General features: G+C 42.0%; 1 protein-coding gene across 3 annotated transcripts in view; it reads left to right on the top strand.

Annotated features, from left to right (window-relative positions):
• Positions 1 to 12,840, top strand: part of POLD3 (DNA polymerase delta 3, accessory subunit) — a 68,584-nt gene that overhangs the window by 41,294 nt on the left and 14,450 nt on the right. Inside the window, exons 12-13 of one of the 3 annotated variants that reach the window (XR_011075477.1) lie at positions 4,132 to 4,410; positions 5,504 to 6,310. Coding sequence is in view for 1 of the 3 variants with exons in the window: in XM_068556391.1 (XP_068412492.1) it covers positions 4,132 to 4,334 (203 nt within the window). In the remaining 2 variants the exon portion in view is untranslated. Of the gene's footprint in view, positions 1 to 4,131; positions 6,311 to 12,840 lie in introns of those variants that run through there. The other 2 variants (XR_011075476.1, XM_068556391.1) reach the window with 2 other exon arrangements.

Below are 12,840 nucleotides of genomic sequence, written 5' to 3'. Positions count from 1 at the left end.
CTAGAGGGAAATTAGAATTCAGGCCTTGAGTCATTGCTTGATTCTTCAGCCATGTTTTAGCTTGTTCTACCACGATTGACCGACTTCTGTGGGGCTTTTAGGATTTAGCACTTGAAGCCCGATGAGATGTTCAGATCCTGGTACTGTCTTTTGTGTTTGTAAAAAGTTGTGGGTTTAGGCTCTTCAACCTCTTGTTAGTGAGATAGCCCAGAATTGTCATTTCTCCTTTCCTGTGGCACCTGCCACACGCTGACTCTCCTAGAGAAGTAGTTTTTCCCTTTCTTGATTTTCCTTTTCTGGTTCAAATTTTTGTCTTAAAACGATTGATAGACTCTGAAGAATCAACTTTCCCTAGGCAATGTGGTTGTTAAAACTAGTGAAGACCTTTCATCAGTCTTGAGCCCTCTCCCCTTCCCCACCTCCCACTCATCTGAAAAGGCCTCTGCCATTTTAATTGTAGCAGGTGATTGGGAATAAAATTCCTTACACAGGAAATTTCTGTCTTTTCAGTGCTAACTTTCTTGTGCCTATGAATTCTGGATTTTGGTCTTTTTTTGTTTTATTTGTTTGTTTTTTGCTTTTAGTCTTCTAGTAATGAATTTCAAGCCTCTTGGTTTGACTGTTAATGGTAATTTACGTATTTACTGTTGAATTTTTTATTCTTTTTTTTTTTTTACTATTATTTATTTATGGCTGTGTTGGGTCTTCGTTTCTGTGCGAGGGCTTTCTCTAGTTGCGGCAAGTGGGGGCCACTCTTCATCGCAGTGCGCAGTCTTTTTTCTTTTAAACTTAAGAGGACAAAAGCATCAGTGCCAGTTTTTCCCTCCTGCTACCCCAAAAGAAAAGTGTCAAAAATATCTTTATGAGAGTTCATTGGGAATTTGTGGCTAATTACCTATTGCTTTGTTCAAAACATAGTACTCAAGTTTTGGCCAGGTATGGGATGTGAACTTTTTTGTACTCCTGTCTCCAGACAGGACTATTAAGAGCCTTGGAAGCAACAATGAAAACTGTGCTCACATAGCACATTTTTTTTTAAGGTTTTTAGTCCAAGCTCAACCTAATGAATCTTGGCTCCTGTAACCAACAAAGGAGTTCTGCTTTCCTCTCTTTGCTCAGACTGTTCCAAACGTACCAGCACAGGGGGCTTCTCCTGTCCTGTGCTGGGTGGGAGTTGGTCTGTGGGTTTAAAAAGCTGATCTTTCCCTTTCTGTGAGTTTACTACAGGGACTGGGGAGTTGGGCCCCTGAGATAAATTTGGGGTGGACTTCTGGACAGGGTAGATTTCTAAGAGCAAAACAGTTGAGTGGAAAAGAATTCTTTTACCCATGCAAACTGGGCCTGTTTTTATGGCAGCCCAGAAAAGTGGCGTGTTGTTCAGCTAAAATAAAGGTCCTGTATTTTTAAGTTGAAATCTCCTTTGTTCTGTAGTTTGAAGTAGCCACAGCTTTGAATATAGAAATGCTCCTTTTAGCTCTTAAGGTATATACAAAGTGTTCTGCTTAAGAAATTCTGTTGGTGCTGCCCTGACTGGTTTTTAACTCCCTCAAGCAGTGCATTGCACAGAATTGGCAATGAAACAACCAGTGGTTAGTCATGAAATAATGAGCTAATTGATGCTGAAGTTTAATATTACAGACATGCCGCCATTTGAATACATAATATAGCTTATGGAGGAGCAAGTCTTGTCTTTTCTATATCTGTAGGTGGCTCTTTAGAATTCCCTAATTTGAGATATTGAGTAAATAACAGCTCATAATTTTGTTCTAAAATCCAGTTATGTAATGCTTTTGAAGTTGCATCAGGATGGGGCTGATGTTCTGGGATCATAATTGTTGAACTAACAGGTACAGCATGGAAATTCCTCAAGTATCTTAGAGCAACATTTCTTAAACTTTGCTGAGTAGATACATTACTTGAAGATCTTGACAAAATTCAAATTCTGATTCAGTAGGCCTAGGTTAGGACTTGAGATTCTTTGTTTCTAATAAGCTCATGGGAGATTCTAATGCCTCTGGTCTGTGGAGCCTTAAGACCTTCAAGAATGCTTAGTATATATTTAAAGCTTACTAGTGTTTTTTTAGCCTCTTAGTTGACAGGGGTCAGCCAAAGTGAATTCTAGGCTGTTGAAAGTAATGACAAATCCTAGGAACTCTTAGGGAGGGGACTGTTGATTATGCAACCTTAATAAGAATAGATGAATAAGGTGAAGGAATACTCCACTGGTTATAGCCAGTTGACCTCCAGCGTGGCCCATTGCAAGGGGAAAATATAGCACTGAAGAGTGCTTGCCAAAGATTACTGGGTGTATTTGTACATTTCGTAGGGCAGCATATCACCTTTTACAGGGGAGCAAAGAATGGTGGTTCTCAAGGTGTGGTCCCCAGACCAGCAGCATATCAGCATCACCTGGGAACATGTTAGAAAAGCAAATTCTTGGGTCCACCCCAGACCTATTGAATCTAAAACTCTGGAAATAAAGCCCAGCCATACGTGTTTAAATGAGCCTTCAAGTAATTCTGATACACATTAAAATTTGAGATTATGTAAGTGACAGACTAGGTATTAGAACACAGGTGTATTTGATTCCAAAGCCTATGCCTCTAGAACAGTTCGGCGTATATATTTTATTAGAAAGAAATGATCAATAATTGAGAGCTTAAAACTATCATTGTTTGTTAATGGGAAAAAATACCTTTCACTTTACTCATTTGAGTATTATGCATATTAGGTTACTCTATTCAGCTAAGAAAAGGTGTTTTCCTTTTTCCATCATTTGCTGAGAAAGGATTTAGATGACGTTGACTGTACAGCTGCTGCATCTCTCTAAAGTCACAGGAGGGTGGCATTGTACTGTTTCTTGCGGTTGGTGTGTGCACTGCAGTAGTATTGAAGAGACCCTCATCAGCTGTGGGACATCATTGTTGGAAGCGATTGTCTGTGCCTGTGTCCTTTGGGGCTTCCTTATAGTGACTCCTCACTGGTATAATTTTTTTTAAAGTTTCCAATGGGGAGGGATCAGTGAATTTTATTGGTAGGAGAAAAGGCAAAAGACACCCTTGGCTGACAGGGAGTAAAAACACTGGGAACTTTTTCTCATTTTATCTTTGTCCTTCTTTAAAACTATCAAGTTTGGGCTTCCCTGGTGGCGCAGTGGTTGAGAATCTGCCTGCCAATGCAGGGGACACGGGTTTGAGCCCTGGTCTGGGAAGATCCCACGTGCCGCGGAGCAACTAGGCCCGTGAGCCACAATTACTGAGCCTGCGCGTCTGGAGCCTGTGCTCCGCAACAAGAGAGGCCGCGATAGTGAGAGGCCCGCGCACCGCGATGAAGAGTGCCCCCTGCTTGCCACAACTAGAGAAAGCCCTCGCACAGAAACGAAGACCCAACACAGCCATAAAAATAAATTAATTAATTAATTAATTTAAAAAAAAATAAAAAAAATTAAAACTATCAAGTTTGTCATCTGACCAAGTTTACTTGAGATAGTCATCTTCATGATGTAGACCATTACTAAATCCTGGGTCACTGAGAACCAAGAACTGAATAGTTGAGTAGCTAATCTCCAGTTCACAGTGGGTGACATCAGGATAGGACTAGCCAGGAGGGTCCATGGCAATGCGTCTGGCTAGGCAGGATGGGGACTGGCTGGTAGAGCAGAGCTTAAGACCAGGAAAACCAGTGATGGAAATGGCAGGCACTGGGGGTCAGGGAGGTGAGACTGAAGAAATCAGTCAAAGCATGGAGGTAGAAGTAGGTGTTTGAGATGCAGACAGTTCTGATGTAGAGCTCAGCAAGTTAGCTAAGCATAGACCAAGGCCCAAATGCAGGATTTGGGCAACCGCATGATAAGCGCCCACTTAAAGGCATGGGGCATAGCAGTGACGGAGTAAGGGTAAATGTTGATTTTGAGCCCCAGCTAGAGGCCTGTGTGAGCTCAAAATACTGCTTCCTCCCTGAGGAGGGATCTGATCTCCCAGCGGGATTAAGCTGCGGTGGTCAGTGAGCACACCTCCCTTGGTCAGTGGGTCTGAGGGTACTGGAGTGAACCAGACATCTCATCCTCTCGGGAGAGCAGTGTTCTAAATGACTCAACCCACTCATATCCCATTTTTTTCTGTGTTCTTCCAGTAACTGAAAAGGTCTACGAGAGTGAATCCTGCACAGATAGTGAAGAAGAGCTTAAGATGAAGACTTCCTCTGTACATAGGCCTCCCGCCATGACTCTGAAAAAGGAACCCAAAGAGGAACGAAAGGGCCCAAAGAAAGGAACTGCTGCTCTGGGCAAAGCCAATAGACAAGTGGCCATTACTGGCTTCTTCCAGAGGAAGTGAACTGCCATCTCTGTTAGGTCAGAGATGTGGAGTGGTCAAGGGACAAGACCAAGACATACAGACTCTCACTTACTGTGTAAGTTCATCCAGTGCCTCACCTCATCTTTATCAAAAGACTGTTCTTCCATCCTGTAAGGTTTATACGGCTTCTGGTTTTCAACAAAAAGGAAATCACCTGGAAGCAAGAGGCAAAAGAATATTTCAAAAGCTGTTATCTTCTAATGACATTTTTTAAGTACAATTTTGACCTGTCCAGGAGAAGAATTCACTCCAAAAATAAATTGGAACAGGTTTCAGAATTATCACTGAAGCCGTTAGTGGCTAATCCACTGTGCCCTACCCACCCTGTGCCCTTATCCATCCATTTCTGGCTCAGGAAGTGATCCTCCTTGTTCTTTTGTATTTTGTGGACTTGTGTGGGTATTCTTTTATGCCTGAATTTTACTGGATGTGTTTACCACTGCCCCATCCTCCCTTCCCCACTACCACACTTCTGTGTGAAGCATTTTCTGTAAGTCTTTTAAATCTTGGTTGGACTAAAGGCTGAAACAAAAATCTCCCGGTAATCCTCTTTTCCTCCATTATAAAGTACACTGACACCTGGCCACAGACCAGCACATTACTTGTGTTCTAGCCCTTTCACAAAAGCTCTTACTCTTGAGCCCTTTATTCGCAATTAGTGGTTAGGGAAAAGCCTCAGGCAGAGCACAAATAGAAATGTAATGATGTATTCAACCCCGCCAGAAATTACTTAGAGTCAACATTGATGCCATTAGAGGACTTGTCACGTTGCTGACACAGGGTGTGCTTTATACGACACTTTGTGATTTTTGTCTCCTCCTCTCTCTCCCTTTCCCACTCTCAGTACCTAGAGAGGGAAACCCATACAGTGAAATGAAGGCTAAAAAGAGAAGTTCCTTCTTACATGCAATGTACAACAGTTAAGTAAAATTTCTCCTTTTCAAGGAAACTGAATGTTAGAAACAACAGTTTTCCAGGAAGGTAATGAGGAAGAGGTAAAGCACATTGTCTACTGATGCTGCACCTCTGTATTTTTAACTTCCTCACATGCTTAGAAGTACAGGCTCCCCAAGAAGAGATGGAGAGCCTGAGTCATTGGTAGATCTAAACATTTTCTTTTGTTACTTATGGAAAATCATTTATTCCAGTGATAACTTGGAAGCACCTTCCTTTATGGCTGGAGAGTGAGCTCAGGGGATGGAGGTGGTGTGGCAGTGACCTTGCACAGTGAGCTCTGGGGAAAGGAACACAGGCTCAGCTGCTGGCGTGACTCATGACTAACAGACGAGGGACGTCTGACTTGCCTCTTGCTCCTTCTGCCTTCGCCTGGTGTATGTCGTAAGTGATGCAGTCAGCCGTCTACTGTTTAAGGTTAGGATTGTGTTGTGACTGACCTTAGATTAATAGGAGCTTCTTTAGCAACTGTCACCCAGGGCCCTCCAGCCAGGCACCCCATGGACTTGATTAAAACCAGAGGTTTGGGAGATTAGTCCCAGCATTATGTCTACAACTTGAGAAGGCAGAGGCTTTGTGCAGCAAGCTGAGTAAAGGTTGACACATTCCAAACTCCCTTCTTTTTAAAATGTAAAAGGATGGAGAGAAGGGTGGAAAGGCTGGATTTAACTTTACAAAAAACTTCTGGAGAGGAATCCCTTTTAAATGGTTATTTTCGCCATTGCCTCTAGTCATTTTTCTAAATAGAAATGGAAAATTAAAGAAAAAAAGCAACAATCCAGCCTTTTTTTAAAAAAATTATCATGCTGGGATCTCTAATTAAATCACATTTTGAATTGGAAAACTCTGGTGCTAGTGGAGTTCTGTCTTTGCAAGCATAATGCAAATCCTGTGGTCACTGTGCCCGGTATGCTGCCTACACTCTGAGCCGTCGGCAAGGCTTAGTGAGTAGTAAGTGCTGGCTGTTTCCTTCTTTTTGTAAAAAAAAAAAACTCTACCATGTTATCCACATGAGTTAAATAAATTTGAGAAGTTGTTTTAAAACAGTGCTTCAAACTGATTGTCTGATGAATCTGTTATTTGACAGGATGGCAACAGTGTATGCAATTATTTAAACTCTGGACAGGAACAAGGCTGGTTTTCAGTTTATATTGTTCAAACTGCATACCCATAGTCTGAGATGGACAAGTTATTTGCTGTCTTCATCATTTTTTCAGTCCTGTGGGAAATCTTAGATTCAGCCAACCTCATTTTTTAGTTTCTTTAGAAGAAAATCTAGTCCTGATCTTGCACATTGTGTTAGTTTGGCTTCACCACTTGCTGGCTCTGTGACCTTGGGCAGATTTCTAAGCCTCAGATTCTTTATCAAAATAGAGCTCAAACAAGTTACCATGGGCCACCAAGAGTGAAGTAATGTGTATACAGAATAAATTCGGCACACATAGGTGCTCTGCAAATGATGGCTTCCTTCTTGATGTCATAAATGATGCAGTCAGCCACCAACTTCCTGAAATGTTATCAAGGATATGACCCAGATGTTACACTCTTTCAAAATCATCATTCTGGCTGTCAGTGTGGTCAAAGAGGGAAGATAGTTACCCTATTTTATGAAAGGCTTTAGAGAGTATATTTTCTTATTTAGAGAAAGTGAGATTCGTAGATGGCTATATTTACTATTCATTAAAACATTTATTGCGTATCTCCTATATGTCATGCTTCTATCTGAGCACTAGAAGGTAGAATCCTAGAATTTGGCACTTGTCCTCAGGAACTAGTGGAAGGGACAAGAAAGTAAAGTGAAATCATAGCATCACATGGTGAGCGCAATGATAAATAAGCGCAGGGTCCTCAGAGAGCTCATAGGAGGGGGGGTGTTGAGGATGTCTTCCTGAAGGAGAGAAAGCCAAGCAGTGTTTTTGAAGGATGAGTAGGATTTTACCAAGCAAAGAGGAATGGAAAGGATTTTCCAGGTAGAGGAACATGACTTTTGGGGAGAAATGGACTATTAGAATTTGGGAATAGGGAGGGAAATATATTGGGAAGTGAAGTTGGGGTCCTGCTAAGGAGTTTGGATTTTATTTGAAGACTATGAGGGCCAATCAAAGAATTTTAAGAAGAGGAGTAACATTAGAAGTTGATTTTTATTTAAGCGTGACAGCTGGCATTTTCTTTGATTTTGTGTGCCATATGGGGAGTGTTTCTACCCATGCTTGCCCATCGTATCTTAGTTCTAGTAGTATTCAAATTAAAGTTCTAATGGAATTAAAGAAAAATGTTCTGGTTAAAGTAAGACTGCTTAATTCTGGCAGTCAGGGTAGGCAGTTGCAGTATTTTCCCTTGCCTCCCCCCATCAAAGCAGCTTTCTCTAGCAGAAATGATTTCAGTTTTTAAAAAGTGATTTCAAATACTGGTACTTCTTCTCTGACACTCTCAATGATATGAGCCTCTACTCATTTCCCTGAAAAAAACAGAGGAGGACAAGTGGAACAGTTCTATTCCTTTTCTTTGTTTCTCTAAGAAGACATTAGTTATTATACAGGAGAGAGCTGAAGAGAAGGGCCATATAAGGAAACGAAATAGTTGCTCCAGGACCTGAGTAGAGTGAGTGCATAATAATGTATTTGCCAGAAACGTACTCTGTGTCAAGACTCGTTTTGGTAAACTTGTCTCCTTTCATTGGTTCCGGGATCTCAGTATGCTGTAATGCAGCTTTTAACCACCACAAAACATTCTGGGGCTGCCTCGTTTTGTTGTGAGAAGGCAGTATTGCTTTTTGAGTTATTAACCCTGGCGGCTCTGTAAATTAGCCCATGCTGTCACTATGCCCTCTCTGAAGGGCACGTTGTACCCAAATGACTGCATTTAGGATGGACTCTTGCCACTCCCTGCTGCATGACACTTCTCACCACTTGTATCTATGTCCAGTTTTTTTGTGTTCTTAAGTGTGGGCCACCCACAGATTGCCACCCAGGCTCTTTAGCCTGAGAAACTTGGGAAGGCTTCTGATCCAAACCCATCTTAACTCTAGAATTCCCCTTCATTTCAAACCCTAATATGTGGCTCCTCTGCCACCTCTCCCCTTCTTTGTTCTCATTTGCTTTTGCCAGACTCCTTGTTTCTTGAGGCTTCACTTTGGCTTCTCCCCCTCTTTTTTTTTTAATATTCAAATTTCTTCACAGCTAGTCCTTCTTTAACTTCTTTTTTTTTCAGTCTTTTAAGGCTTTCTTTCTCAAGGTTCTTATGTCTTTTGAACTGCTCTTGAAGAATGGAAAAACCACATTATTTAGCATCTACTTTGGGTCATTCAAATCCAAAGGGTCAAACAGTTGTTGAATACTAGTTATGTTTAGTCCTGGATAAGATACTTGAGGGATTGCAAGAGCTCAGAGGCTATCATTTTGGAGTGGAGGACAGGCACACTAAATAGCATTAGATAGCAACTGAGATGATGCTTAGATGAGTGGTAAGAGGGACTTAATTCAGAAGAGAACCTGGATAATCATAATGGGTGAAAATTTATAGTCCTGTGTAAAGAATAACAAAGGATTTAAGACGAGAAACAGGCTAGGGAAGGTTCACCATTTTAGTGGATTTAAAAAAAAATGTTTATTTGGCTGCACTGAGTCTTAGTTGCGGCACGTGGGATCTTTAGTTGCGGCATGCGGGCTCTTTTAGTTGTGGCATGTGGGATCTTTAGTTGTGGAATGCGGGCTCCTTTAGTTGCGGCACGTGGGATCTAGTTACCCGACCAGGGATCAAACCCAGGCCCCCTGCATTGGGAGTGCAGAGTTTTAACCACTGGACCACCAGGGAAGTCCCTTTAGTGGATTTTTTTTTTAAATTAATTAATTAATTTACTTTTGGCTGTGTTGGGTCTTCGTTTCTGTGCGAGGGCTTTCTCCAGTTGCGGCGAGCGGGGGCCACTCTTCATCGCGGTGCGCGGGCCTCTACTGTCGTGGCCTCTCGTTGCGGAGCACGGCTCCAGATACGCAGGCTCAGTAGTTGTGGCTCACAGGCCCGGTTGCTCCGCAGCATGTGGGGTCCTCCCAGACCAGGGCTCGAACCCATGTCCCCTGCATTGGCAGGCAGACTCTCAACCACTGCACCACCAGGGAAGCCCCCCTTTAGTGGATTTTTATCTAGCTGTTTGAACATCACCATTTATACAATCATGGTATAAGTAAACCATGATAAAGTGAATCCTTAATGGGGTTATTTCTGCCCTACCTTAAAAATGAGAGTATTGACAAGATAGCAAGCAGGTACCCAGCATTATTCCAAAAGGCAGTTTACAGGATCTACGTATATTGGATCGGCATGAATTCAACTCAGTTTTGCACACACTCAACAATTTTGACATACTGGGGAAGCAGGGTGCTGTGATGGAAATAACACAAGTTGGGAGGCAGAGGGCTCTGGATTCAAACCCTGTTTAAGGCACTGACCTCAGGTAAGACACTCATCCTCCAAGAACTTGTTTCCTCATCTTTAGAATGAGCTACACCATCTACCTTAAAGTGTTGTTTTCAGGCTTTAATGAAATGTTGCATGGGCAGTCAGTCCCTAGTATTCTGACATATATTAAGCTAACAGAAAGCAGGATAACTCATATTTTTTTGCGCACCTACTATGTACCAGACACTGTTCCAAGAATGTTAAAGGTATTAGCTTCATTTTTTTTTTAATAGATTTATTTTATTTACTTATTTATTGGCTGCGTTGCATCTTCCGTGGCTGTGCGCGGGCTTTCTCTAGTTGCCGAGGGCTTCCCATTGCGGTGGCTTCTCTTGTTGTGGAGCACAGGGTTCAGTAGTTGTGACACATGAGCTCAGTAGTTGTGGCGCACGGGCTTAGTTGCTCCGCAGCATGTGGGATCTTCCCGGACCAGGGCTGGAACCCGTGTCCCCTGCATTGGCAGGCGGATGCTTAACTACTGCGCCACCAGGGAAGCCCCTAGCTTCTTTTTTTAATTGAGGTATAGTTGATGTACAATATTAGGTGTACAACACACTAATTCACAATTTTTAAAGGTTATATTCCACTTATAGTTATAAAATATTGGTTATATTCCCTGTGTTGTACAATATGTCCTTGTAGCTTATTTGTTTTATATTAGTAGTCTGTACCTGTTAATCCCCTATCCCTATTTTGCCTCTCCCCCCAGATATATTAACTCTTAATCCTTACAGCAACTCTAAGAGACAGGTACTTTTATTTCCATTTTACACATGAGGAAACTGAAGCAGAGAAATAACGAAACTTGTTCAAGGTCACAGAGTTAGCAAGTGACAGAGCCAGGATATCAGTCTTGACAATTTGGCTTTAGTGCCTGCAGTCGTAACCACTGTGCTATACTGCTCTTGGCTATATATTAGTTCACATTGCCACACTGCCCAATGATGATTCATGTTCGGTTTTACAAGTGAAAGTACAACTAAGTTGTTCAGATCCCAGATTGTCAGATTTGAAGGTGATCTTAATGTTTATCTAACTCAGCCACCCGTCTGCTGCATGAGTCCTCTCTACAGCATCCCCGCCACGTGGTCCTGAATCTGTAAACAAAGATTCAATTATGTTCAGTATACCATACTTACTAAATTACAAAGTTAGATAAGCAGACTAATAAATGTTAAGAAGAAGGTAAAGAGAGGCTAGAATAAAGTTTTATAATTAATTTTAGATCATCAGGAAACTCTTCTGAACAGAGCATAGTTCCCTAAGTAATCCATTTGGTTGCTTTTAGTTTAAATCAAGAACACTTTTTCCTTGGAAAAGATTGTCCAACTCTTGGCCTTGCCTTTGACTTAAGCTTTGTAAGAAAATCAAAAAGAAATTTGGCATTTTTTGCCCTATTTAAGCCATGCAGGTAGTAAAGTGGCCCCAGGACGCTTGTTAGCCACTGATTGCTCTGAATTAGGCCAAGGGAGTCTTCTCAAAACCAGGTTTTCCTAAAAGATATGTGAAGATTACATAAATATAGCATAATCATGGTATTGTGCTTTTTTTTTTTTTAAATTTTTATTTATTTATTTTATTTTATTTTTGGCTGTGTTGGGTCTTCGTTTCTGTGCGAGGGCTTTCTCTAGTTGTGGCGAGCGGGGGCCACTCTTCATCGCAGTGCGCGGGCCTCTCACTGCCACGGCCTCTCCTGTTGCGGAGCACAGGCTCCAGATGCGCAGGCTCAGTAGTTGTGGCTCACGGGCCCAGTCGCTCCGCGGCATGTGGGATCCTCCCAGACCAGGGCTTGAACCCGTGTCCCCTGCATTGGCAGGCAGATTCTCAACCACTGCGCCACCAGGGAAGCCCTATTGTGCTTTTTTATTCTCTCCTGGAATGGGATGTACAGGAAGCAGAACCATTTTCCTGAAAACCATAAAGCCTGATAGGAGTGTTTCCTTTGTCCCTCTTAAAGCACCTTTACATGGTGCTTTACTTCATCTTATTTCATCCTTGTGATGACCCTCAAGGTTTTTCTGTCCCCTGTTTTGCAGAAAACAAGCATAGGTCATTTAACGAGTATGCCTAACACCTCACATTAAGGCAGTGGACCAGGGCTAGAACCTAGGTCTTCAGACTTCACAACATGTATCTTTTCCACTGTAGAGCAACTGCTAAGAAGAAGAATGTGTTGGTCTACTCATGAGTTTGCCTTAAATGACTGCTTACTGATTTGCTCCACAACCATGGTGGCTGCTGTGAAAGATAAAAGAAAAGCACACAACAAGTTCTCTGCCTTCCTGCAACTGACAGGCATTGGAAAGGCAAAATGTGTGCATGTTATGCATCTCACAGACTTTTGCCAGAAGTTTCTATGTGCCCAGCACTGTTGTGCTAGATGCTGGGGGATATAAAGATGAATTTCTTGCCCTTGAGGGATTTACTATCTAGTGGAGGGAGAGACATAGATAAATAATTTAAATGTGCTATAATGATACAATAATATTAGTGCTTACCATGGGCCAAAATTTGTGCTCAATCCATTTTCTCTAATCCCCACACTTTTCATCTACAAATGAAGATAAAAGAGGCTCAGAGTTTAAATGATTTGGCCAGTAAGTGGCAAAGGTGAGATGCATTTATTTTTAATAATAAATTTGTAACAAAAAATTGGAGGAACTAGAATACTCAAGTGGTTGTGATTAGCAAACCTGTATAGGAAGCTGACTTCCCGTCATATGGGTGTGTGAGCAAACATGGAGGTTGGAACAAAAGGAGTTAAATGAATTACACCTTTAGAATTGTCAATCCCAGATAGGGATAATCTCACCAGTGGTTCAGGTCACTGAATCTTTTGGTTACAAGCCCCTGCATCTGTCTTTACATAAGGAAAACCACACCAGTGGACTATACATTAGGCTAGAAGACTATGTCTTTCCCTCTGGTTGGTGTTCCAGCTGGCCTGGGAGGAGGGCCAGAGTTTAAACTCCAGGCTTCCTGACTTGAAACCTATATTCTTTCCACTGTACCATGTCCTTCCTTCCCTGCGTAAGGGTGAGCCCAGGGAAAGGTTGTCTGTGACTACCTCAGGGAT

This window comes from Eschrichtius robustus, chromosome 11, assembly GCF_028021215.1.
Source record: "Eschrichtius robustus isolate mEscRob2 chromosome 11, mEscRob2.pri, whole genome shotgun sequence".
Classification (NCBI taxonomy): Eukaryota; Metazoa; Chordata; class Mammalia; order Artiodactyla; family Eschrichtiidae; genus Eschrichtius; species Eschrichtius robustus.
This window is presented reverse-complemented; position numbering and strand designations above follow the sequence as displayed.